This window comes from Ranitomeya variabilis, chromosome 6 (assembly GCF_051348905.1).
Source record: "Ranitomeya variabilis isolate aRanVar5 chromosome 6, aRanVar5.hap1, whole genome shotgun sequence".
In the NCBI taxonomy this organism is placed as follows: Eukaryota; Metazoa; Chordata; class Amphibia; order Anura; family Dendrobatidae; genus Ranitomeya; species Ranitomeya variabilis.
This window is the reverse complement of record NC_135237.1, coordinates 133,065,822-133,091,837: the sequence shown is the minus strand read 5'-3', so window position 1 is coordinate 133,091,837 and position 26,016 is coordinate 133,065,822. Positions and strand designations below refer to the sequence as shown.

Genomic DNA, 26,016 nt, shown 5'->3' with positions numbered 1-26,016 from the left:
GCCTTGCTGGCTATGTCTCAGGGGCAGGACGAGGCTGAAGTGTATTGCCAAAAATTTCGGAAATGGTCCGTGCTGACACATTGGAACGAGTGTGCACTGGCCGCTAATTTTAGAAATGGCCTTTCTGAAGCCATTAAGAATGTTATGGTGGGTTTTCCCATTCCCACAGGTCTAAATGATACTATGGCACTGGCTATTCAAATTGACCGGCGGTTGCGGGAGCGCAAAACCGCAAATTCCCTCATGGTGTTGTCTGAACAGACACCTAATTCGGTGCAATGTGATAGAAAAACCGCAAATTCCCTCATGGTGTTGTCTGAACAGACACCTGATTTAATGCAATGTGATAGAATCCTGACTAGAAATGAGCGGAAAATTCATAGACGCCGGAATGGCTTGTGCTACTACTGTGGTGATTCTACACATGTTATCTCAGCATGCTCTAAACGTATAGCTAAGGTTGTTAGTCCTGTCACCGTTGGTAATTTGCAACCTAAATTTATTCTGTCTGTAACTTTGATTTGCTCACTGTCATCTTATCCTGTCATGGCGTTTGTAGATTCAGGTGCTGCCCTGAGTCTCATGGATCTCTCATTTGCTAAGCGCTGTGGTTTTACTCTTGAACCATTAGAAAATCCTATACCTCTTAGGGGTATTGATGCTACACCATTGGCAGCTAATAAACCGCAGTATTGGACACAGGTTACCATGTGCATGACTCCTGAACACCGCGAGGTGATACGTTTCCTGGTTTTACATAAAATGCATGATTTGGTTGTTTTAGGGCTGCCATGGTTACAGACCCATAATCCAGTCCTGGACTGGAAGGCTATGTCAGTCTCAAGTTGGGGCTGTCGTGGTATTCATGGGGATTCCCTGCCGGTGTCTATTGCTTCTTCTACGCCTTCGGAAGTTCCGGAGTATTTGTCTGATTATCAGGATGTCTTCAGTGAGTCTGAGTCCAGTGCACTGCCTCCTCATAGGGACTGTGACTGTGCTATAGATTTGATCCCAGGCAGTAAATTTCCTAAGGGAAGACTGTTTAATCTGTCGGTACCTGAACATACCGCTATGCGTTCATATATCAAGGAGTCTCTGGAGAAAGGACATATTCGTCCGTCTTCTTCCCCTCTTGGTGCGGGATTCTTTTTTGTGGCAAAAAAGGACGGATCTTTGAGACCTTGTATTGATTATCGGCTTTTAAATAAGATCACTGTCAAATTTCAGTATCCTTTACCGCTGTTGTCTGACTTGTTTGCCCGGATTAAGGGTGCCAAGTGGTTCACCAAGATAGACCTTCGTGGTGCGTACAACCTTGTGCGCATTAAGCAGGGTGATGAATGGAAAACCGCATTCAATACGCCCGAAGGTCATTTTGAGTACTTGGTGATGCCTTTTGGGCTCTCCAATGCGCCTTCAGTTTTTCAGTCCTTTATGCATGACATTTTCCGGAAATATCTGGATAAATTTTTGATTGTTTATCTGGATGATATTTTGTTTTTTTCTGATAATTGGGATTCGCATGTGGAGCAGGTCAGGTTGGTCTTTAAAATTTTGCGTAAAAATTCTTTGTTTGTCAAGGGCTCAAAGTGTCTCTTTGGTGTACAGAAGGTTCCCTTTTTGGGATTCATTTTTTCCCCTTCTGCTGTGGAGATGGACCCAGTCAAGGTCCGAGCTATTCTTGATTGGACTCAGCCCTCGTCAGTTAAGAGTCTTCAGAAGTTCTTGGGCTTCGCTAACTTCTACCGTCGTTTTATCGCTAACTTTTCTAGCATTGTGAAACCTTTGACGGATATGACCAAGAAGGGCTCCGATGTAGCTAACTGGGCTCCTGCTGCCGTGGAGGCTTTCCAGGAGTTGAAACGCCGGTTTACTTCGGCGCCTGTTTTGTGCCAGCCTGACGTCTCACTTCCCTTGAGGTTGAGGTGGATGCTTCGGAGATTGGGGCAGGGGCCGTTTTGTCGCAGAGAGGCCCTGGTTGCTCTGTTATGAAGCCTTGTGCCTTTTTCTCTAGGAAGTTTTCGCCTGCCGAGCGAAATTATGATGTGGGCAATCGGGAGTTGTTGGCCATGAAATGGGCATTTGAGGAGTGGCGTCATTGGCTCGAGGGTGCTAAGCATCGTGTGGTGGTCTTGACTGATCACAAAAATCTGATGTATCTCGAGTCTGCTAAACGCCTTAATCCGAGACAGGCCCGCTGGTCATTGTTTTTCTCCCGCTTTGATTTTGTTGTCTCGTATTTACCAGGTTCAAAGAATGTGAAGGCCGATGCTCTTTCTAGGAGCTTTGTGCCTGATGCTCCTGGAGTCGCTGATCCTGTTGGTATTCTTAAAGATGGAGTTATCTTGTCAGCTATTTCTCCGGATCTGCGACGTGTGTTGCAGAGATTTCAGGCTGATAGGCCTGAGTCTTGTCCACCTGACAGACTGTTTGTCCCGGATAAGTGGACCAGCAGAGTCATTTCCGAGGTTCATTCCTCGGTGTTGGCAGGTCACCCGGGAATTTTTGGCACCAGAGATCTGGTGGCCAGGTCCTTTTGGTGGCCTTCCTTGTCAAGGGATGTGCGGTCATTTGTGCAGTCCTGTGGGACTTGTGCTCGAGCTAAGCCTTGCTGTTCTCGTGCCAGCGGTTTGCTCTTGCCCTTGCCTGTCCCGAAGAGACCTTGGACACATATCTCCATGGATTTCATTTCTGATCTTCCGCTATCTCAGGGCATGTCCGTTATCTGGGTGATATGTGATCGCTTCTCCAAGATGGTCCATTTGGTTCCTTTGCCTAAGCTGCCTTCCTCTTCCGATCTGGTTCCTGTGTTTTTCCAGAACGTGGTTCGTTTGCACGGCATCCCTGAGAATATTGTGTCAGACAGAGGATCCCAGTTCGTTTCCAGGTTCTGGCGATCCTTTTGTAGTAGGATGGGCATTGATTTGTCGTTTTCGTCTGCTTTCCATCCTCAGACTAATGGACAGACGGAGCGAACCAATCAGACTTTGGAGGCTTATTTGAGGTGTTTTGTCTCTGCTGATCAGGACGATTGGGTGACATTCTTGCCGTTGGCTGAGTTTGCCCTTAATAATCGGGCTAGTTCCGCCACCTTGGTTTCGCCTTTTTTCTGCAACTCTGGTTTCCATCCTCGCTTTTCTTCGGGTCATGTGGAGCCTTCTGACTGTCCTGGGGTGGATTCTGTGGTGGATAGGTTGCAGCAGATCTGGAATCATGTGGTGGACAACTTGAAGTTGTCACAGGAGAAGGCTCAGCGCTTTGCCAACCGCCGCCGCGGTGTGGGTCCCCGACTACGCGTTGGGGATTTGGTATGGCTTTCTTCCCGCTTTGTTCCTATGAAGGTCTCCTCTCCCAAATTTAAACCTCGTTTTATTGGGCCTTACAAGATATTGGAAATCCTTAATCCTGTATCTTTTCGTCTGGATCTTCCTGTGTCGTTTGCTATTCACAATGTATTTCATAGGTCCTTGTTGCGGCGGTACATTGTGCCTGTAGTTCCTTCTGCTGAGCCTCCTGCTCCGGTGTTGGTTGAGGGCGAGTTGGAGTACGTGGTGGAGAAGATCTTGGATTCTCGCCTCTCCAGGCGGAGGCTTCAGTACCTGGTCAAGTGGAAGGGCTATGGTCAGGAGGATAATTCCTGGGTGGTCGCCTCTGATGTTCATGCGGCCGATTTAGTTCGTGCCTTTCATGCCGCTCATCCTGATCGCCCTGGTGGTCGTGGTGAGGGTTCGGTGACCCCTCACTAAGGGGGGGGTACTGTTGTGAATTTGCTTTTTGCTCCCTCTAGTGGTTACTAGTTTTTTGACTCTGGTTTTTCTGTCATTCCTTTTATCCGCACCTGGGTCGTTAGTTAGGGGTGTTGCTATATAAGCTCCCTGGACCTTCAGTTCTATGCCTGGCAACGTAGTTATCAGAGCTAGTCTGCTGTGCTCTTGTCTACTGATCCTGGTTCCAGTTATATCAGCTAAGTCTGCCTTTTGCTTTTTGCTATTTGTTTTGGTTTTGTATTTTTGTCCGGCTTGTTCCAAATCTATATCCTGACCTTTGCTGGAGGCTCTGGGGGGGCTGGTGTTCTCCCCCCGGACCGTTGGGCGGTTCGGGGGTTCTTGAGTTTCCAGTGTGGATTTTGATGGGGTTTTTGTTGACCATATAAGTTACCTTTCTTTGTTCTGCTATCAGTAAGCGGGCCTCTCTGTGCTAAACCTGGTTCATTTCTGTGTTTGTCATTTCCTCTTACCTCACCGTCATTATTTGTGGGGGGCTTCTATCCAGCTTTGGGGTCCCCTTCTCTGGAGGCAAGAAAGGTCTTTGTTTTCCTCTACTAGGGGTAGCTAGATTCTCCGGCTGGCGCGTGTCATCTAGAATCAACGTAGGAATGATCCCCGGCTACTTCTAGTGTTGGCGTTAGGAGTAGATATATGGTCAACCCAGTTACCACTACCCTATGAGCTGGATTTTTGTATTCTGCAGACTTCCACGTTCCTCTGAGACCCTCGCCATTGGGGTCATAACAGGAAACCAGTGAACCCTGGAAGGGTGTCACCACAACCAGAGACAGACAGGTTTCCTTTTTGTGTGCTGGTTGGGGATGAGGAGGAAGTATCCCCTGCATCTGACATTCTGGAGTTAGAGGTCACCGGTGAAAATTTTGGGACTGCCCAACATAGGGACCCCACTCTGAGGGAAGCCTTTAATATTGTCACAATTATTGATGGGGTGGTACAGGAGCCGGGGGCAGACACAAGATTTCCCCATTTTCTGATGAGGGAGGAGTTGTTGTACCGGGTCATGAAAATAAGGGAGGAGTTGGTAGAGCAGTTGTTAGTGCCTGGTCAATATAGACGGAAGGTGTTGGACATGGCCCATTCACACATCTTGGGTGGACACCTAGGGGTGGAAAAAACGCAGGAACGGGTTGTGCAGAGGTTCTATTGGCCTGGGTGTCACCGGGAAATAGTGAACTACTGCAGGTCCTGCCCTACATGTCAGCTAACTGCTCCCACTCCTCATTTCCGGAACCCCCTTGTGCCCCTGCCCATTATTGAGGTGCCGTTCGAGAGAATTGCCATGGACTTGGTCGGTCCCTTAGTTAAATCAGCCCGGGGCCATCAGTATATATTAGTCATCCTGGACTATGCCACACGCTATCCTGAGGCAATTCCTCTGAGAAATTCCTCCTCGAAGAGTATAGCCCGCGAGTTGGTCCATGTCTTTTCCCGGACAGGTCTGCCGAAGGAGATCCTGACTGACCAGGGGACACCTTTCATGAGCAAAGTGATGAGGGAGTTGTGCAAAGCCCTGAAAATCTCCCAGTTGAGGACCTCGGTGTACCATCCCCAGTCAGATGGCCTTGTTGAGAGATTTAACAAGACACTGAAGAGCATGCTGAGAAAAGCTATAGAGAAAGATGGTAGAGACTGGGATTGTCTCTTACCCTACCTGATGTTTTCCATTTGTGAAGTTCCACAGGCCTCCACAGGATTCTCACCGTTTGAGCTTCTATATGGCCGACATCCGCGAGGACTCCTGGATATAGCCAAGGAAACCTGGGAAGCCGAAGTCACGCCCCACAGAAGCGTCATTGAGCATGTGGCCCTGATGCAGCAGAGGATTGCAAAGGTGATGCCTATTGTGAAAGAACACCTACTCCAGGCACAAGAAGCTCAGGCCAGAGTCTACAACCGGTCTGCAAGAGTGAGGCAGTTCAATCCGGGAGACCGAGTTCTTGTGTTAGTTCCGACGGTGGAGAGCAAGTTCTTGGCTAAATGGCAAGGGCCATATGAGGTTGTCGAGAAACTTGGTGAAGTAAATTATAAACTTCACCAACCAGGAAGATGGAAACCATTCCAAGTATACCATGTCAACCTTATCAAGCCGTGGCAAGATAGAGAGCAGACAGTATCTCCATCGTTGTTAAGCAACCCAGAAGGTGAGGTTGGAGCGGTTACTATAGCGGAGACGCTATCGAAGTCCGAGAAACAGCAGTGCCGGGAGTTACTCCAGAAAAACAGGGACCTGTTTTCAGAGTTGCCAGGACACACGAAGGTCATAGAGCACGAGGTCCTAACAGAGCCACATGTGCAGGTGAACGTGAAGCCCTATTGTATTCCTGAGGCTCGTCGAGAAGTTATCTCCAAGGAAGTGGAGCGTATGTTGAAGCTTGGAGTCATTGAGGAATCCAAGAGCGGTTGGTCGAGCCCAATTGTCCTGGTCCCAAAACCTGATGGAGAATGGAGGTTTTGCAACGACTATCGAAAGTTGAATGAGGTGTCCAAGTTTGACGCTTATCCCATGCCCCGCGTTGATGAGCTCATCGAAAGGCTTGGGCACGCCAGATATATATCCACCTTGGATTTGACAAAGGGGTATTGGCAGATCCCCATGGCACAGGAAGCCAAGGAGAAGACAGCCTTTTCAACACCTGATGGATGCTTCCAGTATGTCCGGATGCCGTTTGGCCTACAGGGAGCTCCGGCAACCTTCCAGAGGGCTATGGATAGAGTCCTTGCACCCCATAAGGCCTACGCTGCTGCGTACCTAGATGATATCGTCATCTTTAGCCCGGACTGGGAGAGTCATCTGGAGAAAGTCCAAGCGGTGTTTGATGCTCTAAGAGAGGCGGGGTTTACAATAAACCCGAAGAAGTGTGCCTTGGGTAAGGAAGAAGCTAAATACCTAGGCTATATAGTAGGTCGTGGAGAAATAAAGCCCCAAATCAGGAAAGTGGAGGCAATCCAAACATGGCCGAAACCACTCTCCACGAAGCAAGTTAAAGCCTTTCTGGGAATCGTGGGATATTACAGGAGGTTCATCCCGAACTTCGCCACAGTGGCTGCGCCTCTGACTGATCTGTTAAAGGGGACAAAATCGGTGATGGTTAAATGGTCCGAAGAGACAGAGTCAGCCTTCCAAGAGTTGAAAGGGGCTCTATGTAAGCAGCCCGTTCTGATGGCTCCAGACTTTAATAAAGAATTTATTCTTCAGACAGATGCCTCAGATGTTGGGGTAGGAGCAGTTCTTTCCCAAGAGCTACATGGGGAGGAGCATCCTGTGCTCTATCTGAGTAGAAAGCTGTCCTCATCTGAGAAGAACTACTCAGTCGTGGAAAAAGAGTGTTTGGCCATAAAGTGGGCGGTGGACACGTTACGGTAGTATCTGCTGGGTCGTAAATTCAGACTGATATCTGACCATGCCCCACTAAGATGGATGAGGGAAACAAAGGGTAGAAATGCTAGGGTCACCCATTGGTTCTTAGACCTGCAGGACTTCAGTTTACATGTGGAAAATAGGGCCGGAAAGCTGCACGGTAATGCGGATGCCCTATCAAGAATCCCTTGTTTAGTGGGGAAAAGTGCCAAGCCCCACGGCTTTAGGCAGAGGGGGGAGGTATGTAGCATGGCTAAAGGGTATGTAGTCGATGGGAGGTATGTGCCACATAAGTGCCTTGTTGCTGTAATGTAGCCCGGACTATTTCTTTGTTGTATATAACCATGTATATATGTGTGTTCAGGACCTGTGGTGATGTCAGACCACGTGGCTAATCATGTGATGGGTTACTGGGTGTGGTTAGCTTTATATAAGACAGGCTAATGCTTAACACAGGGGGATATGTGTGGAGGTGAAACCCTCCTGAGTGTGTTAAGGCTATAGGACTGAGCCTGAAGGACTGGACACGTTGTTTTTCTTTTCCTGAACTAAAGGCTATTTTGTTTGCTGTTATTTTTGCCATGTGGTTTATGAGGTAATAAACCTTTGAACTTTTGTTGGAACCTGCCTCCTACGTGTCAGCCATCGCACCTGAGTGAGTGAAATCCCTACAGTATTATTAAAACAGCATTAAAACGCTGCTCCAAAAATACATGAAATGGGGGAGAAAAGGCATAATAAAACGCAGCAAAAATGCAATAATCAAGGAAGATTGTTATTGTATTGTGTGGTGTCGACACCTGCAGAAAACATGCAGAAAAAAAAGTAGGAAAAAACTCTGCTTTTATGCTATATGTGAACACAGTTTTTTTAAACATTTTATTATGGGTTTAATGGAGGAAAAAAAAAATCAGTCACAACACTTTTTTCACCATTTACCTATCACCATAAATAATTTGCTCGCTGTGTTGTTCAGGTTGGTAAGATCACAAGGATGCCAAATATGTCAGTGTTCCTTGCTGATTTTAGGTGTTTTTTTTTTTAAAGTGTAGTAAAAATTACATTTTTGCAATTGTTTTTCATTATTTTTTAAAACATTTATTGGAATGAAAAATCTTACTTTTATTCTCCCTACATAATACAGGGACGTGAAAGTGCACTGCTATATAGAGATGTAAATCTATATATCAGCGCAATCATTTGCACTTTTATGTATATAAATTCACCTGCATTTGTCAGTACACACGGTGTCTCAAAGCTTTTGCTCCTGCCTACAATGATACAGGTCGGGGGTTTAAGAACAAATCTCAAGGAAACAGAAGAAATGTTTATTTAATTGAACGTAAGTATGTGCAGAGCATAGAGGTGATAGCCCTGCCCCCGAGAAGGAGGACATACAGAGCAATGAAGAGAGCAGGAGAGAAGACATCACACATTGTGAGTGGAAGTTGGGACACAGCCCTGACCTCCAGGGATGGCAGGACAGATTCCTCAAATATTGTCGGTCCTGCTGGATCTGGGACATTTGGGAGCTATACCTTTAATAATCAATATGATTACACTTTTCTGTCATTATGTGGGGACATCACATAGTCATGGCATGGCGGTATTATTTAATCTTACATAGCAGTATTTTTGGTAGTACCGGTCTTGTAGTAAATCCTGATTTCCTTCAAACATGGTAATACTGTATTTGTATTAATGACCTCCATCTAGGAAAGGGGGTTAATTTGTGTCTGTGTGTTTTCAAAATGCCAAGGAAGAATTTCAGTCCCAGTCTGGTCTTGGCAATGGGCCAGGAGATCAAAGGTTCTAAAAAAAATGTAAGACCTTCCATGATGTCACAGGCATAAGATTAGTGACATGCCAGGAGTAACTTAAGGCAATAAGACAACTTTACTTGTGATATTGAACTACCTATAAATAACACTGTTGCCTGCAGAGTTATGTATATTGCTGTGCTGTATAAGTGTGTGTATGTGTACATTAGAGCTGTGTGTGTGCAGCAGTGCTGTGTGTATGTCTATTTAGTAGAGTTGTGAGTGTGCTCGTGTGGTGTCAGTGTGTGTATGCATGCAGCAGTGATGATGTATCAGACTTTGTATGTATGCATCTTAGCTATGTGTGCGTGTGTGCAGTAGCACTGTATACGTTTGTAGATGTATCCAGTCACACTATCAGTATTTGGTCAGTATTTACTTCTGTATTTGTAAGCCAAAACCAGATGAGGAACAATCAGTGAAAAAGTATAATAGAAACACGTCACCACTTCTGCTTTTATGGCCCTCTCCTGGTTTTGGCTTACAAATACTTGCGTGAAATACTGCCCAAATACTGATAGTGTGACCATAGCCTAAGCAGCAGAGGTGTGTGTGCAGCAGTGCAGTGTGAATGTACAAGTATGTATTCAGCAGAGCTGTGTCTATACAGGTGCCTAGGATGCAGTGACACAGAGGAGGCAGAGCAAGGGTTAACAAGGATTTTTGTAACACAACAATAGGTCAAGCATGGGGGGTATTATAATAAATTTGACAACAGTTCAACTTATCAGTCTCTTGGCCTTGGTAGGAGGTGGCTGTAAGATCCCTCGGTGGCGGCACCTGCGGTGCGAGAGGTCTCCAATCCAGTCCCGCAGAAAGGCGATGCACTGTCTCCTTGCGGTGGTGAATCCTCCAGGTCCTTCGGCACATGGTCTTCTGGTATGGGAACGAGATGTTGTAGAGGTGTAGGTCCGCGGCACAGCAGACGTAGAATACAGTTCAGCAGACAAGGCCGCAGGAATAGTATGCAGTCCAGCGGTTACGGCCACAGGAGCAGGCCGGCACTCAGTAGGCACTGCAGGGATAGGACTCAATGGTACCTCTGTGGTGATGAGCGGAACGATGCTCTGAAGTCCGTACTGGTCACTGTTCGGTGCGGGGATCTCTCTGGGCTCTGTGTCATCAGTCGGGATGACACTGCTAACCAACTGGGAAGGGACGGATAGCTGGTGTGGGTAGGTCGAGAGGGAGTCAACCATCTCTGTGCTCTCACGCTGGTTCCCCACCAAAAGCCCCATCTTTCCGCGCACACAGCTATTTAAGTCGGACCCGCCCCCATCAGTCAGGTGTCCTGAACTGCTCCGGTCAGCTATCTCTTCCCCCCAGAATAATGGTGACAGTTCCAGCCCAGACACGCAAGAGGGACTGTTAGCCTGGCTCTCCTCCCTACACTCCCCCACTCTTTTTTCTTGCCATTCCATGGGTGAGACTCTTCGAGGAGTGTGTGACTGTCTCTTCTTCCTCTGTGTGGATTGTTGCCAGATGAAATTTTCTTGTTCATAGCGATTAGGGGGCTTGCCAGCTGTTGTTTGTTTGGAGCGTCTCAGATCAGGAAAAGTAGTGGAGTTCTCTTGTGGGATAGAATCCTGCTGTGAGGGCAGAGCCATGGGTGAGGCTGTATTCTCTGGTTCTAACCCCTCAAAGCCCTCGGAGCTCAACTCTTCGCACCCTTCTTCATCCTCTTCTGCTACTGGTGTCTGGATTGTTTCGGAAGCCTTGGGCTCCTCTTCCACCCATACAGGGTTTTTAGATAAGCAGAGCCGGAGCATATTCTGGTGGAGGGTTTGAGTGGGGGCATCCTCTGTTCCCTCAGGCTGGACTTCATACACGGGTCCTTCAGGACTAATTCTTCTCTTTACCCAATATGGGTCTTTCTCCCAACGGTTTTCCAGCTTGTCTCGAGGATGCTTCTCCCGCACTAAGACATGGTCTCCAACTTGAAACTCTGTTGCTCTGGATGGGGTCTTATCCGCATATTCTATCACCTGCAGTCTAGTCTGAACCAATCGATGTAAGGTTTGCAGGCGATGTCGATGTTCCTGAACCCAGGAGAACACCCCTGTCTGCAGGTAGTCCTCTTCTGGGTCCAATGCCAACTCAAAGATTCCCTTTCCATCTCGACCAAACAGGAGGAAGTAAGGTGTATATCCGGTGGTTCGATGTGCTCGATTATTATATATCCACACCAGTTCAAGAACATATTCAGGCCACCGGGCCTTTCGCTCTTCTTCTAAAGTTCTTAGCATCTGAATTAGAGTATGATTAAATCGTTCACAGGCGCCATTACACTAAGGGTGGTATGGAGTAGTTCGAAACTTGTCGATCCGGTACAGGTGATGGAGCTCATCCATGACTCATCCTAAAAAACAGGCTCCCTGATCAGAGTGAATCCTCTTTGGACAGCCATAGGGTTGGATGAAGTACTTGCAGATTGCGCATGCAGCGGACTCTGCGATCTGGTCTTGAGTTGGAGTCAGCACGCCAAACTTTTGTAAAGTGATCCACCATCACTAAGCAATGCTTATAGCCCTGATGGGCTGGGCCAAGGCCAATGGTCAGATAGTCTATTGTTAAGAGTTCTAGAGGAGCAGAGGTTACGATGGACTGTTCCGGTGGAAGAACAAGTTTGGTGGAGGCGGGGACGATCACTTTTCCCTATACTCCTCCCTCACAGCTAGACTCTTGCACTTGTGCCAACCGGGCCAGTTGTTGGAAAATTCTCCTTTAGGGGGTATGTAGGCCCACTGTTTTAGAATCTCATTAGAGGGCTCCCTGATGAGAAGACTTCCGAACTCTTTCAGCAAGTTTATTCCCAAGGTGATGGCGAGTCCATTGCTTACTTCTCCCTGGGTCAGTGTCACACTTTTCCATCCTAGGTCTCTCCCACAGAAAGACACATGCATTAATACCACCCCTGCGACCAGGATGGGCAGTTTGTTGACCACCATTAACTTTTTAACAGGGCCACATTCAGGTCGCTTCGCTCCAGGAAAATGTCGCCGGAAGTAAGCCTCGGGCATGGTTGTCACCTGTGAGCCCGTGTCTACTAGGCATCGCACTTCACATCTGTCTATCTCTGCCCATATCAGGGGGAACATTGACACTAAACTTGTGGGACTTCCACTACTTTTCCTCACCTGTTTCCCCCGGAATAATGGTGACAGCCCCGACAGTTCCATCCCAGACACGCAAGAGGGACCGTTAGCCTGGCTCTCCTCCCTACAGCTGTGTGTGTGTGAATATATGCATCAGAGCTTTATATGCACCAGTGCTGAGTATATATATATGTGCGGTTCAGATAGCAGAGCTGTGTGTGCATCTACTGTGAGTGCAGAAGTGTTGCATATGTGTATTGCTGATATTTTAGTGTACGTTATTGGATGCTGCAGAGCTGTGCTTGTATAATACACATATTGCATAGAAACACTAACACAAGGTTACTTTTAACTATCACATGTCTATTCTAACCTAGAGTATGAAAACGAGTGGTATTAACCCACCCACATATTTACACCATGTGAGATGATAAAAATAGGAAACATTTTTTCTATTTTCCGATATCTAAGTTTGGGGGTGCATATTAAAATAAGATGTGCATGCTATATGTCCTGCTAACAGGTCAAGAGTAATTGTCACAGTGGGAGGAGCACGTCATGTGGGGAGAAGCCCAATGAAACATTTTCTATGGGGCGTGACTCTTCTAGTTATGTACCTGCAGTTGGACATGACTTTTCTATTAAAACAATTTAAATATAACTGATTTTAATCTCTAATACAATTACATCTACGTAATAATATTTAATAATATAATTCAATGATATTATTTTTTTTAGAAATCACAAGCTTGACAATACGATTTTTTTTCTATTTGGTCCATAGTGATTGGATTTAATAGGGATACTACAACCAACCAATGTATTTTAATCTGACAAATCGCAACATATGAATCAAGCAAGATTCTTTTAAAACAATTTGCGTGTGAATGATCCCATGAGGAATGTTTAAGAAATGTGGTTGACAGATTCACATTTGTTTCCTTTTCTAGCTTTTTTGGCTGAAGTTTTGACTACAAAGGAATAAAATGCAGCAAACTCAAATTATCTTTACAGCAAATGTGTATATAAGATAAAGTTATATCTCCTATATGACTCATTTACACACATAGCCAGTAAATCGTTCACTGGGGAGGAGGGTTGCTTAGTTGAAACTTTCAAACCACATTAACCACATTGTTATTCAGCAAAGTGCCAAACAGAGATGTAGTAATAATTCAGATGTTATTAAGGTCAGTACCCTCTTCACATAGATCCCTTGGCTGTGATGCAATTTTTCATAATCGTCTGCATATATTCTATGTCACAAACACAGAATAAAGATTAGCAATGAACTGGGGAGGAGAGCTGCAAGGGTCAAACCTCCAAGTGGAGATGATTCATATTAGAAGAAGGAAGGAATGCTGATAATCCTTATCTTTTTATGTGTCCAGTCTACATATTGTTTGGAAGCAATGTCTGATGTAGTAAACATCGGTTTATACATTTACTGTCCTTTCTGTAAACTAGTCCATAAAGACTCATGCATTGAATCAATGTCTCCAATGTTTTATGGCATGCTGAAGAGTACTTTAATTAAAGGGAATCTGTCAGTGGACTCAACCCTCATAAGCAGTCTATATCAGCATGTAGGTCAAAGGAAGTTGAATGAAATGATACCTTGATATCTGCGATCTGATGTTTCATTCCTGAGAAATAAACATTTTTCTTATATGTAAATGAGCTGTTTGGGACTATGGGCTGGACATTGATCTGCATGTTTAAAAACAAGCAGCAAAAGCTTTACCTCACATAAAGAATCAGCTGTGATCTCGTGTTGTCCTGTCTGTATACTCTCTATTGCGTCCTCTGCCCAGGAGCTGTGGTATGATCAGAAGATGTCCCTGTATAGTCAGACATGGCCATTACACAGTACACAGCAGAGACACATTTATAAGATTATTTTGTCTAATTTTGTGTCTAAAACTGTTATAGCGTGCTTTTTCTTTGGTACTGTATTTTGGGTGATCAAAATAGCTAATGTCTTTTCATTACAAATATTATGGGACAAGAACTCTGCCCATAAAGCGGTTGTTCTGCAGGCAAAATACATTTTTTTCCTGCCAAAGCCAGCAAATACTTTAGCTGGATGTGCTTCCTCGAACTCACATTCAACTGAAGTGTATTGTGAAGCACAGACCCATCGGGTCCGTGCACAGCAATACACGCTGCCTGCCAATGAGAGACCAGCAGCTGACATCGGCATGCATGCAACCGGCAGCACATGGCAGTGACAACATGCTCTGAAGTCAGCTGCCAGCTCCAGAAGAGGATGCTGCGCCACTGGGTATCGGGGGGGTGGTGAGTTTTTATTTCCTTTTTTTAAAATCAGTGAGTACATGGTAGCCAAACTACTACATGGATGACTATGGGCTGTGCATTATACTACATTGATAGCTATGGGCTGTGCATTATACTACATGGATGACTATGGGCTGTGCAATAAATTCCATGTATGACTATGGGCTGTGCATTATACTACATGGATGACAATGGGCTGTGCATTACACTACATATATGACTATGGGCTGTGCATTATACTACATGGATGACTATGGGCTGTGCAAGAAATTCCATGTATGACTATGGGCTGTGCATTATACTACATGGATGACAAAGGGCTGTGCATTATACTACATGGATGACTATGGGCTGTGCATTATACTACATAGATAGCTGTGGGCTGTGCATTATACTGCATGGATGACTATGAGATGTGCACTATACTACATAGATGGCTATGGGCTGTGCATTATGCTACATAGATGACTTTGGGTTGTGCAATAAATTACATGTATGACTATGGGCTGTGCATTATACTACCTATATGACTATGAACTGTACATTATGCTACACGTATGACTATGGGCTGTGAATTATACTACATGGATGACTATGGTCTGTGCATTATATCATATGGAGGACTATGTGGTGCAATATTCTATATGAAGGACTTTGGAGGACTATGCTGTGCATTATACTATATGGAGGATTAGAGGGAGGCACATTATACTATATAGAGGTATATGAGTGCTGCATTATACTACGTGAATGGCTATGGGGGGTGCATTAATCTGAATGGAGAACTATGGGAGTGCATTATACTACATAAGGAACTATTTGGGGTGCATTATAATATAGGAAGGACTATGGGCTGTGAATTATATTATATGGAGGACTATGGGGAGTGCATTATACTTCTGCTATGGAAATCCCATGGCTTCTATGTATGCCCTTGGTGAGTATAATGGTTTACTTTTTTCTATACATTAAAGAACAGCGGCACAGATCTGGCCAAGGTTACAAAAGAATTTCTGCAGTACTCAAGGTTCCGAAGAGCACAGCGGCCTCCGTAATTCTTAAATGGAAGTAGTTTAGAACCACCAGAAGTCTCCCTAGAATTGGCCGTCCAGCCAAACAAACCAATTGTGGGAGAAGAGCCTTGGTGAGAGAGGTAAAGAAAAACCCCGATATTACTGTGGCTGAGCTCCAGAGATGCAGTAAGGAGATGGGAGAACATTCCAGAAAGTCAACTATCACTGCAGCCCTCCAATAGTTGGGCCTTTATGGCAGAGTGGCCCGACAGAAGCCTCTCCTCAGTGCAAGACATATGAAATCCTGCATACAGTTTGCTAAAAAACACATGAAGGACTCCAAGACTAAGAGAAATAAGATTCTCTTGTCTGATGAGACAAAGATAGAGCTTTTTGGTGATAATTCTAAGCGATATGTGTGGAGAAAACCAGGCACTGCTCATCACCTGCCCAATACAATCCCAACAGGGAAACATGGTGGTGGCAGCATCATGCTATGGGGGTGTTTTTCAGCTGCAGGAACAGGACAACTGGTTGTCATTGAAGTTAACATGAATGCGGCCAAGTACAGAGATATCCTGGATGAAAACCTCTTCCAGAGTGCTCTGGACCTCAGACTTGGCTGAAGGTTCACCTTCCAACAAGACAATGACCTTAAGCACACAGCTAAAATAACAAAGGATTGGCTTCAGAATAACTCTGTGACCATTCTTGACTGGCCCAGCCAGAGCCCTGACCTAAACCCAATTGAGCATCTCAGGAGAGATCTGAAAATGGCTGTCCACCAATGATCACCATCCAACCTGATGGAACTGGAGAGGATCTGCAAGGAAGAATAGCAGAGGGTCCCCAAATCCAGGTGTAAAAAACTTGTTGCATCATTCCCAAGAACACTCATGGCTGTACTAACTCAAAAGGGTGCTTCTACTCACTCAATACTGAGCAAAGGGTCTAAATACTTATGACCTTGTGATATTGTAGCTTTTCTTTTTTAATACATTTGCTAAAAATACTACATTTCTGTTTTTTTCAGTCAAGATGGTGTGCAGATTGTACAATAATGAGAAAAAAATGAACTTTTTTTGAATTTATCAAATGGCTGCAATGAAACAAAGAGTGAAAAATGTAAAGGGGTCTGAATATTTTCCGTACCCATTGTATATGTCATATAAGATGCACTGAGACTTTGCAGAACACATCACATAGGATACATCACATAGAATACACTGACACCTCTGCATGCATCATGTAGGATACACTGAATAATGTAAAAGCTGGAATGAGCGCAATAGGCTTTTATCTGATTTAAAGAGAAATAGTACAAACAGGATTTGCTCACTTGATGGGGTTGTGACAGTCACAACCCCTGTTTTAGCTTGCTGGAATAGGCTGCTGCAGATGCACCATAAATGATAAGATGCAAACTTTGAGGGAAAGTGGATTAAAATCTGTTCTGCCAGAGGTACAATATCTGACGAGGGGCCATGATTGTTTGGATGTGTTTTTTATTTCCAGTTGGGACCCTGTGACTCTCTGTACCATTTGTTAATTATTTAATGCACTTGCTTTTTACTTACCGTATATACTCGAGTATCAGCCGACTCAAGTATAAGCCGAGACCCCTAATTTTGCCACATAAAAATGGGAAAACTTAATTACTCGAGTATAAGGCTAGGGTGGAAAATGCAGCAGCTACCGGTAAATATCAAAAATACAAATAGATACCAATAAAAGTAAAATTAATTGAGACATCAGTAGGTTAAGTGTTTTTGAATATCTATATTGAATCAGGAGCCCCATAAGATGCTCCATACAAAATACGCCCCATATAATGCTCCACAAATGCTGATTATGGCCCCGTAAGATGCTCCATACAGAAATTTGCCCCATATAAGGCTGCACAAATGCGGATTATGGCCACATAAGATGCTCCATACAAACATTTGCCCAATATAATGCTGCACAAATGTTTATTATGGCCCCATAAAATGCTCTATAAAGATATTTGCCCAATATAATGCTCCACAAACGTTGATAATGGCCCCATAAGATGCTCCATAAAGATATTTGCCCCATATAAAGCGGCACAAACATTGGTTATGCCCCATAAGATGCTCCATGTAGACATTTGCCCCATATGCTGTTGCTGTGATTAAAAAAAAAATCACATACTCACCTCTCGTCGATCAGGCCCCCGGCACTTGCTATATTCACCTGCTCCTCGTTCCACCCCCGACGGCCGCCGCTCCATCTTCCCTGTCCTCTTCACTGACTGTTCAGGCAGAGGGCAGCGCACACTAATTGCGTCATCGCGTCCTCTGACCTGAGCGTCAGTGCAGAGGAAGGGGAAGACGGCGGTGGAACGGGGAGCAGGTGAATATCGCTCACTGCGTTATACTCACCTGCTCCTGGCGCGGTCCCTGGTTCCTCGGCGCCGGCAGCTTCTTCCTGTATTGAGCAGTCACATGGTCCCACTCATTACAGTAAGAATATGCAGCTCCACCCCTATGGGAGTGGAGTCGAGTCCATATTCATTACTGTAATGAGCGGTACCATGTGACTGCTCACTACAGGAAGAAGCTGCCGGCGCCGGGGAACCAGGGACTGCGCCAGGAGCAGGTGAGTATGATTACACAGCTGCTGCTCCCCCTCCCCTGCCGACCCCTGGGTATGACCCCTGGGCTGAAATTCTCAGCTTATACTCGAGTATACACGGTATTTATTTTCATTAGGGTATATGCACATATTGTTTTTCCTTTGGTTTTGTTTCTTTCCATGGCCAGTGTGAACATGCTTTTACATTATGCATGTTTTCAAGTCATACTCCGACTCAGTTTTCTGTTTTTCTTGCATTTTTTATTTGTCAACGCGTTTCAAGGTATTCATAGCTCTTCATCAGGACAGCCACAAATAAAAACTGCATCCAGACAATCTTGGGCTCCCATATATTGCTATAAATATGGGGACTCATGGATATTATTATTTTAGGTAGGAGAATGAAGTGCATTGTTACTGTATGTGGGATGACTCTGTGGACATTATTCCTGCATAAGCGGCCTCGGGGGCACTATTACTGAATGTGGGGGAACTCTGGGACACTGTTACTGTATGTAAAGTGGACGCAAGGAACATTATTACTGTACACAAGGTGACTTGGGACAGTATTACTGTGTATGAGGGGGAATCAGGAGAAATTATAACTATATGTTGAGGAACTCAGTATATTATTACAGTATGTGGGCAGACTCATGGAAAACTATTACTTTTGTTGAAGTCCTTGGGGCATTAGTATTTGTTGAGGATAAACTCAGGAGGCGCTATTACTTCTGGGTGCACTCAGGGGACAGTATTACATTTTAACTGTGCACTTAAGAGCATTATTACATAGTAGGCACTCTCAGGGTTTTGTAATCCTCAAAGAAGCATAATTACTTTCCAAGGGGCAAAATGTGAGCACTACTATTATTTTCTAGACCACTCACAGACGGCTTTAATATTTTCTAGTGGGAAATGTAAGGGCTACCATTGTGGGCATTAATATGTGGGGAACTAAGAGGAATACTGTTACCACAGCAGATGCCCGAACAGTGAAAAATGCAGCATCAGCAGGCTCAGTATTGGGGTGTCAACAGGATGGGGAGTGCTAGAAAAGTGAGAAATCAAATGTGTCTATGTTGTAAACTCTGCTACTGAGTCCTGGCTGGACAAAGTTGTCATGTTGGTCTGGGCCAGAAAAGAGAGGAAAATTAAACAATTCCATCAGAAGAAACGTTACCCATGGGTCACCTAATATAACAGTAGTGTAATCTCTTAAGTCTTAATACATTCTGCAGAACTGGTATCTTCTAGTACAGTATATAGTCACTATATGGCAGCGATATCGGTTTTGGTCTCGGTATAGCAATTATTTTCAGTAACAGCATAGTCATCTCCTTAGGTTCCTCTGTACCTACTGTGATGAGGGTGAGCTAGCATAGATGTACACAGATTTGATTGCTAAACCCTCTTGTTACGCCTCTGTTTCTCAAAAAAACTTTTCAAAACTTTACTTTAGTATTTCTTTTGTATATAGAAAAAGATGAATTAAGTAATTTACCTGAGGACCTCTCAAGCCTTGATCTCCTTTACTGCCTGGCACACCAGGACCACCTTTTGTTCCCTGCAGATAAATATTCATGTTCTTTAATATTATTATTTAGTTTGAAGTGCTCTCAGGTTATTGTACATGTGGAAAAAGGTGCAAACAGGGTTTACAGAATTTAACAAATATATAAGATAAGTATATAACATGAGATAGAAATCAAGTACAGTAAACACAACTAAATGATGAAAGACTGGTACAGAAGGATAGAGGACCCAGACCACAAGAGCTCACACTCTTCAAGGACAGGAGAGAAGGAGACAGTAGTGAGGCTCATATGGCAGTGTATGGCTAGCATAGTTATTAAAAGATTTCTGAAGCGATGGGTTAGTAAAGGTACCTTCACACTAAGCGACTTTACAACGATAACGATAGCGATCCGTGACGTTGCAGCGTCCTGGCTAGCGATATCGTTGTGTTTGACACGCAGCAGCGATCTGGATCCTGCTGTGATATCGCTGGTCGTTGCTGAAAGTTCAGAACTTTATTTGGTCGTCAGATCGGCGTGTATCGTCATGTTTGACAGCAAAAGCAACGATGCCAGCGATGTTTTACAATGGTAACCAGGGTAAATATCGGGTTACTAAGCGCAGGGCCGCGCTTAGTAACCCGATATTTACCCTGGTTACCATTGTAAAAGTAAAAAAAAAAACACTACATACTCACCCTCTGATGTCTGTCACGTCCCCCGGCGTCCGCGCTGCTGCTCAGAGCTTCCTGCACTGAGTGTGTCAGTGCCGGCCGGAAAGCAAAGCACAGTGGTGACGTCACCGCTCTGCTGTTAGGGCCGGCGCTTACACAGTGCAGGGAAGCGGACGCCGGGGGACGCGAATGTAAGTATGTAGTGTTTGTTTTTTTACATTTACACTGGTAACCAGGGTAAACATCGGGTTACTAAGCGCGGCCCTGCGCTTAGCAACCCGATGTTTACCCTGGTTACCCGGGGACTTCGGGATCGTTGGTCGCTGGAGAGCTGTCTGTGTGACAGCTCTCCAGTGACCAAACAGCGACACTGCAGCGATCGGCATCATTGTCGATATCGCTGCAGCGTCGTTTAGTGTGAAGGTACCCTTAGTTGCTTTTAAGGGTTTAAGGCAAAGTTAATTTATTTCAGTTCTTCAGTACAAAAAGTGAAACTCATATATTATATAGAGTCATTACAAACAGAGTGATCTATTTCAAGTGTTTATTTCAGTTAATGTTGATGATTATGGCTTACAGCCACACTAGACCTTGGAAATCAAGGTCCCAGAGTCTGAAGGAAGAGTGGAGAGGCACACAATCCAGGCTGCTTGAGATTTAGTGTGAAGTTTCCACATACATTTCAGTAGGCCAACATTTCAGATTTTAAAATAATTTTTCAAGCTGCTGTTATAAAGTATTCTAATTTCCTGAGATAATGACTTTTGGGTTTTCATTGGCTGTAAGCCATAATCATCAACATTAACAGAAATAAACACTTGAAATAGATCACTCTGCTTGTAATAACTCTATGTAATACTTTATAAGAGTTTCACTTTTTGTATTGAAGATCTGAAATAAATTATCTTTTTGATGATATTCTAATATTGTAAGATGCACCTGAAGATGAAAGTTTGATTTTTAGTAAGATCAGGAGTTTTCCACTCTCAAGCATATGAATTCCAAATGCTTTCAATCATTTAAAATACCAAAATGAGACAGCGCTCACCCTCCCGCGCTCCAGTGCTTGTTGTCTGCTGCTGCTCCTGTCTCTGTGCTTTCACTGTGGCAGTGATTTTACATTGACAGGGAGCATCCCAGCTGCAGTCAATCACTGAGCTCAGTGGCTTGTGCTGACTACATAGGCATAGCTGCTGAGCTCCATGATTGGCTGAGGTGGTGATACACATTGTAGTCGTGACATAACTTCTATAGCCAAAAGTCAGACATTGGAGCAGTATTGGAGGACCAGAGCTGGATCTGGGGAGGGCTATTAAAAAAAAACCTCATAGGCTTCTATGTAGTAACAGCGATCATTTACAGTCATGGGTTGACCAGTGCAAACACAGTCGTAGGACTAAAGCTACCCTGTAAATGTGAAAAACAGCCTGTGTGTGATACCCTAGTTGCAATACACAAAACACCAATCTTGTGGAGGCCTTACTGATTTTCTTTAGAACCCTGTGGAAGTGCAACCATTTCCATGCATACCTGTGGGCCGACAACACCTCTTCTACCAGGGATATTCTGAAACGCATAAAAATGCCAACTTTAAAAACCATCTTTCATTATAATAGTATCATTTTTTATTTTTGTAAAGCATATATCAGACACTGGGGATAGAATTAATACTCTATAAAAAAAAAGGTTTATTACATTTGATTTGTTTTCAGGAGCTAACACTATTTAATTCTTACATCATGTCCATTGGCACCAGGTTCTCCAGGTTCTCCTTCCACTCCCGATTCACCCTAGAGAGGGGTAAAAATAAAATTTTACAAGGTATGGAGAAGATATACTGTATGTTCTTAGGTGATTTTATTTTTAACCCCTTCATGACCTTGGGATTTTCCGTTTTTCCGTGTTCGTTTTTCGCTCCCCTCCTTCCCAGAGCCATAACTTTTTTATTTCTCTATCCATATGGCCATGTGAGGGCTTATTTTTTGCGGGACGAATTGTACTTTTGAACGACATCATTGGTTTTAGCATGTCGTGTACTAGAAAACGGGAAAAAAATTCCAAATGCGGTGAAATTGCAAAAAAAAGTGCAGTCCCATACTTGTTTTTTGTTTGGCTTTTTTGCTAGGTTCACTAAATGCTAAAACTGAGCTTCCATTATGATTCTCCAGGTCATTACGAGTTCATAGACACCTAACATGACCAGGTTATTTTTATCTGTGGTGAAAAATTTTTCCAAACTTTGCTAAAAAAAAAAAAAAAAGCGCCATTTTCCGATACCCGTAGCGTCTCCATCTTTCATGATCTGGGGTCGGGTGAGGGCTTATTTTTTGCATGCTGAGCTGGCATTTTTAATTATACCATTTTGGTGCAGATACGTTCTTTTGATCGCCCGTTATTACATTTGAATGCAATCTCGCGGTGACCAAAAAAACGTAATTCTGGCGTTTCAAATTTTTTTCTCGCTACGCTGTTTAGCGATCAGGTTAATCCTTTTTTTTTATTGATAGATCGGGCAATTCTGAAAGCGGCAATACCAAATATGTGTAGGTTTGATTTTTTTACTCAAAATGTTTTGGTTCAACATGAACCTTCTTCAGTTACGTATACGGAATACATGTGATGAATGGGGCCGGAAGTCAGTGGGCCACAAAAATTCTATGCTGGGGGACCACAGCCGAGGTATGCAGAGAGAAGTGCTTTAGGAGAGCGAGGTGTAGGCGTGCATGCCGCCAGACGCGGAGTCTACCGCTAGTCTCCACGTCTGGTGGCATGCAAGCCTACACCTCGCTCTCCTAAAGCACTTCTCTCTGCATACCTCGGCTGTGGTCCCCCAGCATAGAATTTTTGTGGCCCACTGACTTCCGGCCCCATTCATCACATGTATTCCGTATACGTAACTGAAGAAGGTTCATGTTGAACCAAAACGTTTTGAGTATACTACAAAATAAATTCTTCTGTTCCAGCATCCTAAGCTGAGTGCTAAGTTTTATGTTGATTAAGTATATGGCGTGGGAGCCTAACTATAGCATCACTTCGTAGCTGTGCTCACGGTGTTGTTTCACATGATTTTTTTTTTATTGATTTATTTTGAATGGGGCGAAAGGGGGGTGATTTAAACTTTTATATTTTTTTTATTCTTTTCACATTTTTTTTTTCTTTTTTTTTTCTTTTGCCATGCTTCAATAGCCTCCATAGGAGGCTAGAAGCTGGCACAACGCGATCGGCTCTGCTACATCATCATCAGATCGCTGCTATGTAGCTGAAATTCAGGTGTGCTATGAGCGCCGACCACAGGGTGGCGCTCAGCTACCGAGGATCAGTAACCATAGAGGTCTCAAGGACCTCTATGGTTACTATACAGAAGCATCGCTGACCCCCGGTCATGTGATGGGGTCGGCGATGCGCTCATTTCCGGGCGCCTGGCCGGAAGCACCGGTTAAGTGCCGCTGTCTGCGTTTGACAGCGGCGTTTAACTAGTTAATAGCGGCGGGTGAATCGCGATTTCACCCGCCGCTATTGTGGGCACATGTCAGCTGTTCAAAACAGCTGACATGTCCCGGCTTTAATGAGGGCTCACCGCCGGAGCCCTGCATCAAAGAGGGGGATCTGACCTCGGATGTACTATCCCGTCCGAGGTCAGAAAGGGGTTAATGGTTACAAATAATTTACACGTAAATTAATGAGGAAAACCATATAAGGAAAGCATCACTCCCATAGAATTATAAAACAACACTCCAGTATTTTTTTTATTATTACAACGTTGGAGTGGTGCTTCTGTAAGGTCCCAGACCCTAGTCTCATATTTATCCGCTGCTGTCTTCATCTTCTATCACTACTCTGCTCCCATCAGCCTCCAGCAGTTTAGGTCTGTTTGGTCCCAAAAGCTTCTGCTCCCTGTTGGCACATGGCAATCACATGATTGCAGGGTCTGGAGGAGGAATCACTATAAATGCTTTCTATACTATAGCAGTGTGTATCAATTAATCAGAAAGGCAGAGATGGTAATAAACCACCTTTGCCTTCTGTGTGGGAAGTCTGCAATGAAACTTTAGAGCACCACTGTAGGGTAATATGGGAGCTGCTGGAACATGGAAGTCTATAGGCAGTCCAGAATCAGTTAAAGATAATGTGCAGAATGATGTTACACTGCAGGGGGATATCATTGTATTTTCTTTAATGGGCAAAGTTGTTTTATTCTCTTCAGACTCCTATGTCTGAACTCAAAATAGTTACCTTATTTATATTTTTCAAGTGCCAAACGGGCATGTTATTTTAATAAATCTGCTTTCTAGTTCTTTCCAAATACTCCAACTCACACTATCCTACAGATAAATCAGAAGATTTAAGAGACTGGAAGAAGTAGGAAATCTTCTGTTTCTCCTCATTCTGCTTAATGTCATCCCGTCTGAAAGTCACGCTCTTTGTAGAACTCAACTATGGTGATAGCTTGAATGGAACCAAAGATGTGCTGATAATAAAACGGATAATCACCTCTCTCCCTTGTTCTCCCTTAAGACCCGGCGGTCCAGGAATAATGTTTTCATTTCCCGGATTTCCCTGAAAGAAAAATAAAAAAGTGTTCATAACCAAACTGACATAAATGAATTAAATAATGTATATCATATAAAAGAGTAACCATCATTTCAATTTCTTTTCTCCATAAATCAATAGTACACGTCAAAATAAGTAATATATCTTATCAGTGAAATCTGCTTCTTTCTACTCCTGGACTTAATTTTTATTCTCAAAATGTTCAATTTATGGATATAATATGTCTTCAGTAAACACAAATTTTCCCATTAATGAGATAGGAGATGACAGATGGTGTTCATAAAGTTCTATGGAGAGCTGCAACTGTTGAATCTTAAAAGCACCAATTGTCATCTCCTATTTCAGTAATGGGAAATCTGTCTTCACTGAAAAAAGACTTTACCGTTTTATCCATGAATTGTGAATGAATGATCTGTCCAGTAAAAGAAAAAAGCAGATTTCTGTAATTAGTTATATCACATTGTTGCTTATTTTCAAGTGCATTGTTGATTGATGAATTAAAAATGGCAAGTACTCTATAAGTCACAAATATGGCTCATTATAAGTGTTGATCGAGAATAGAAATGTTCGAGTGCTCGGACTTGAATTGAGCACGTCGGACAACTGGAGTACCGAGTATAATGGAAGTGAATGGCAAAAATTCTCTCTCTCTCTGTCTCTCATCATTATGCAATATATCAGTACATATTATTGACTATATGACAAGGGATATCATGTTATATATATGCATGTGTGTAAATATATAGTTACTGTATATATATATATATATATATATATATATATATATATATATATATATACTTCCTTCTCACCTCCAATAGGGGTGGTCTTTGTTGGACTTACCAGGTCACCCTTCAGGCCTTTAAATCCTCTATGTCCTTTAGGTCCCCTTATTCCAGATTTTCCCTGTTAGGAAAGTTCATCAGAATTACATAATCTCTCATCCTGGTTATTCCGTGGTACTAATTCAATATCACAGTCCCAGCAGATTGTGAAGTGTCTACACGTAACTAGCTGCTCCCATAAATCTACTGTATTACACTCAAATACATAACCATACAAATGTCCAACCTTGTAAGAGCATTATGTAAGACATTAAAGAGAGTTTTATACTTTGCTAAGGGTCAGGCTCACTAAAGAGGATGGACCCAGGCTCTGACGCAATAACCGGCTTAGGGCTACATTCACACATCCATGTGAGTTTTACGGTGAGAAACAAACTAATTTTTTCTGCGGTGTCATCCTATTTACTTTCATTGTTTTCTCATTTGTATTTTTTTCACTTTAACAGGTAAACAGTCTGATTTTTT

General features: G+C 43.8%; 1 protein-coding gene across 1 annotated transcript in view; it reads right to left on the bottom strand.

The window, feature by feature from the left end:
• Positions 1–26,016, bottom strand: part of LOC143781991 (collagen alpha-6(VI) chain-like) — a 251,975-nt gene that overhangs the window by 66,829 nt on the left and 159,130 nt on the right. Inside the window, exons 21-25 of the mRNA XM_077269012.1 lie at positions 25,550–25,612; positions 24,647–24,712; positions 21,892–21,945; positions 21,686–21,721; positions 19,469–19,531 (exon numbers count right to left, since the gene is read on the bottom strand). Coding sequence (XP_077125127.1) covers positions 19,469–19,531; positions 21,686–21,721; positions 21,892–21,945; positions 24,647–24,712; positions 25,550–25,612 — 282 coding nt within the window. The remainder of the gene's footprint in view (positions 1–19,468; positions 19,532–21,685; positions 21,722–21,891; positions 21,946–24,646; positions 24,713–25,549; positions 25,613–26,016) is intronic.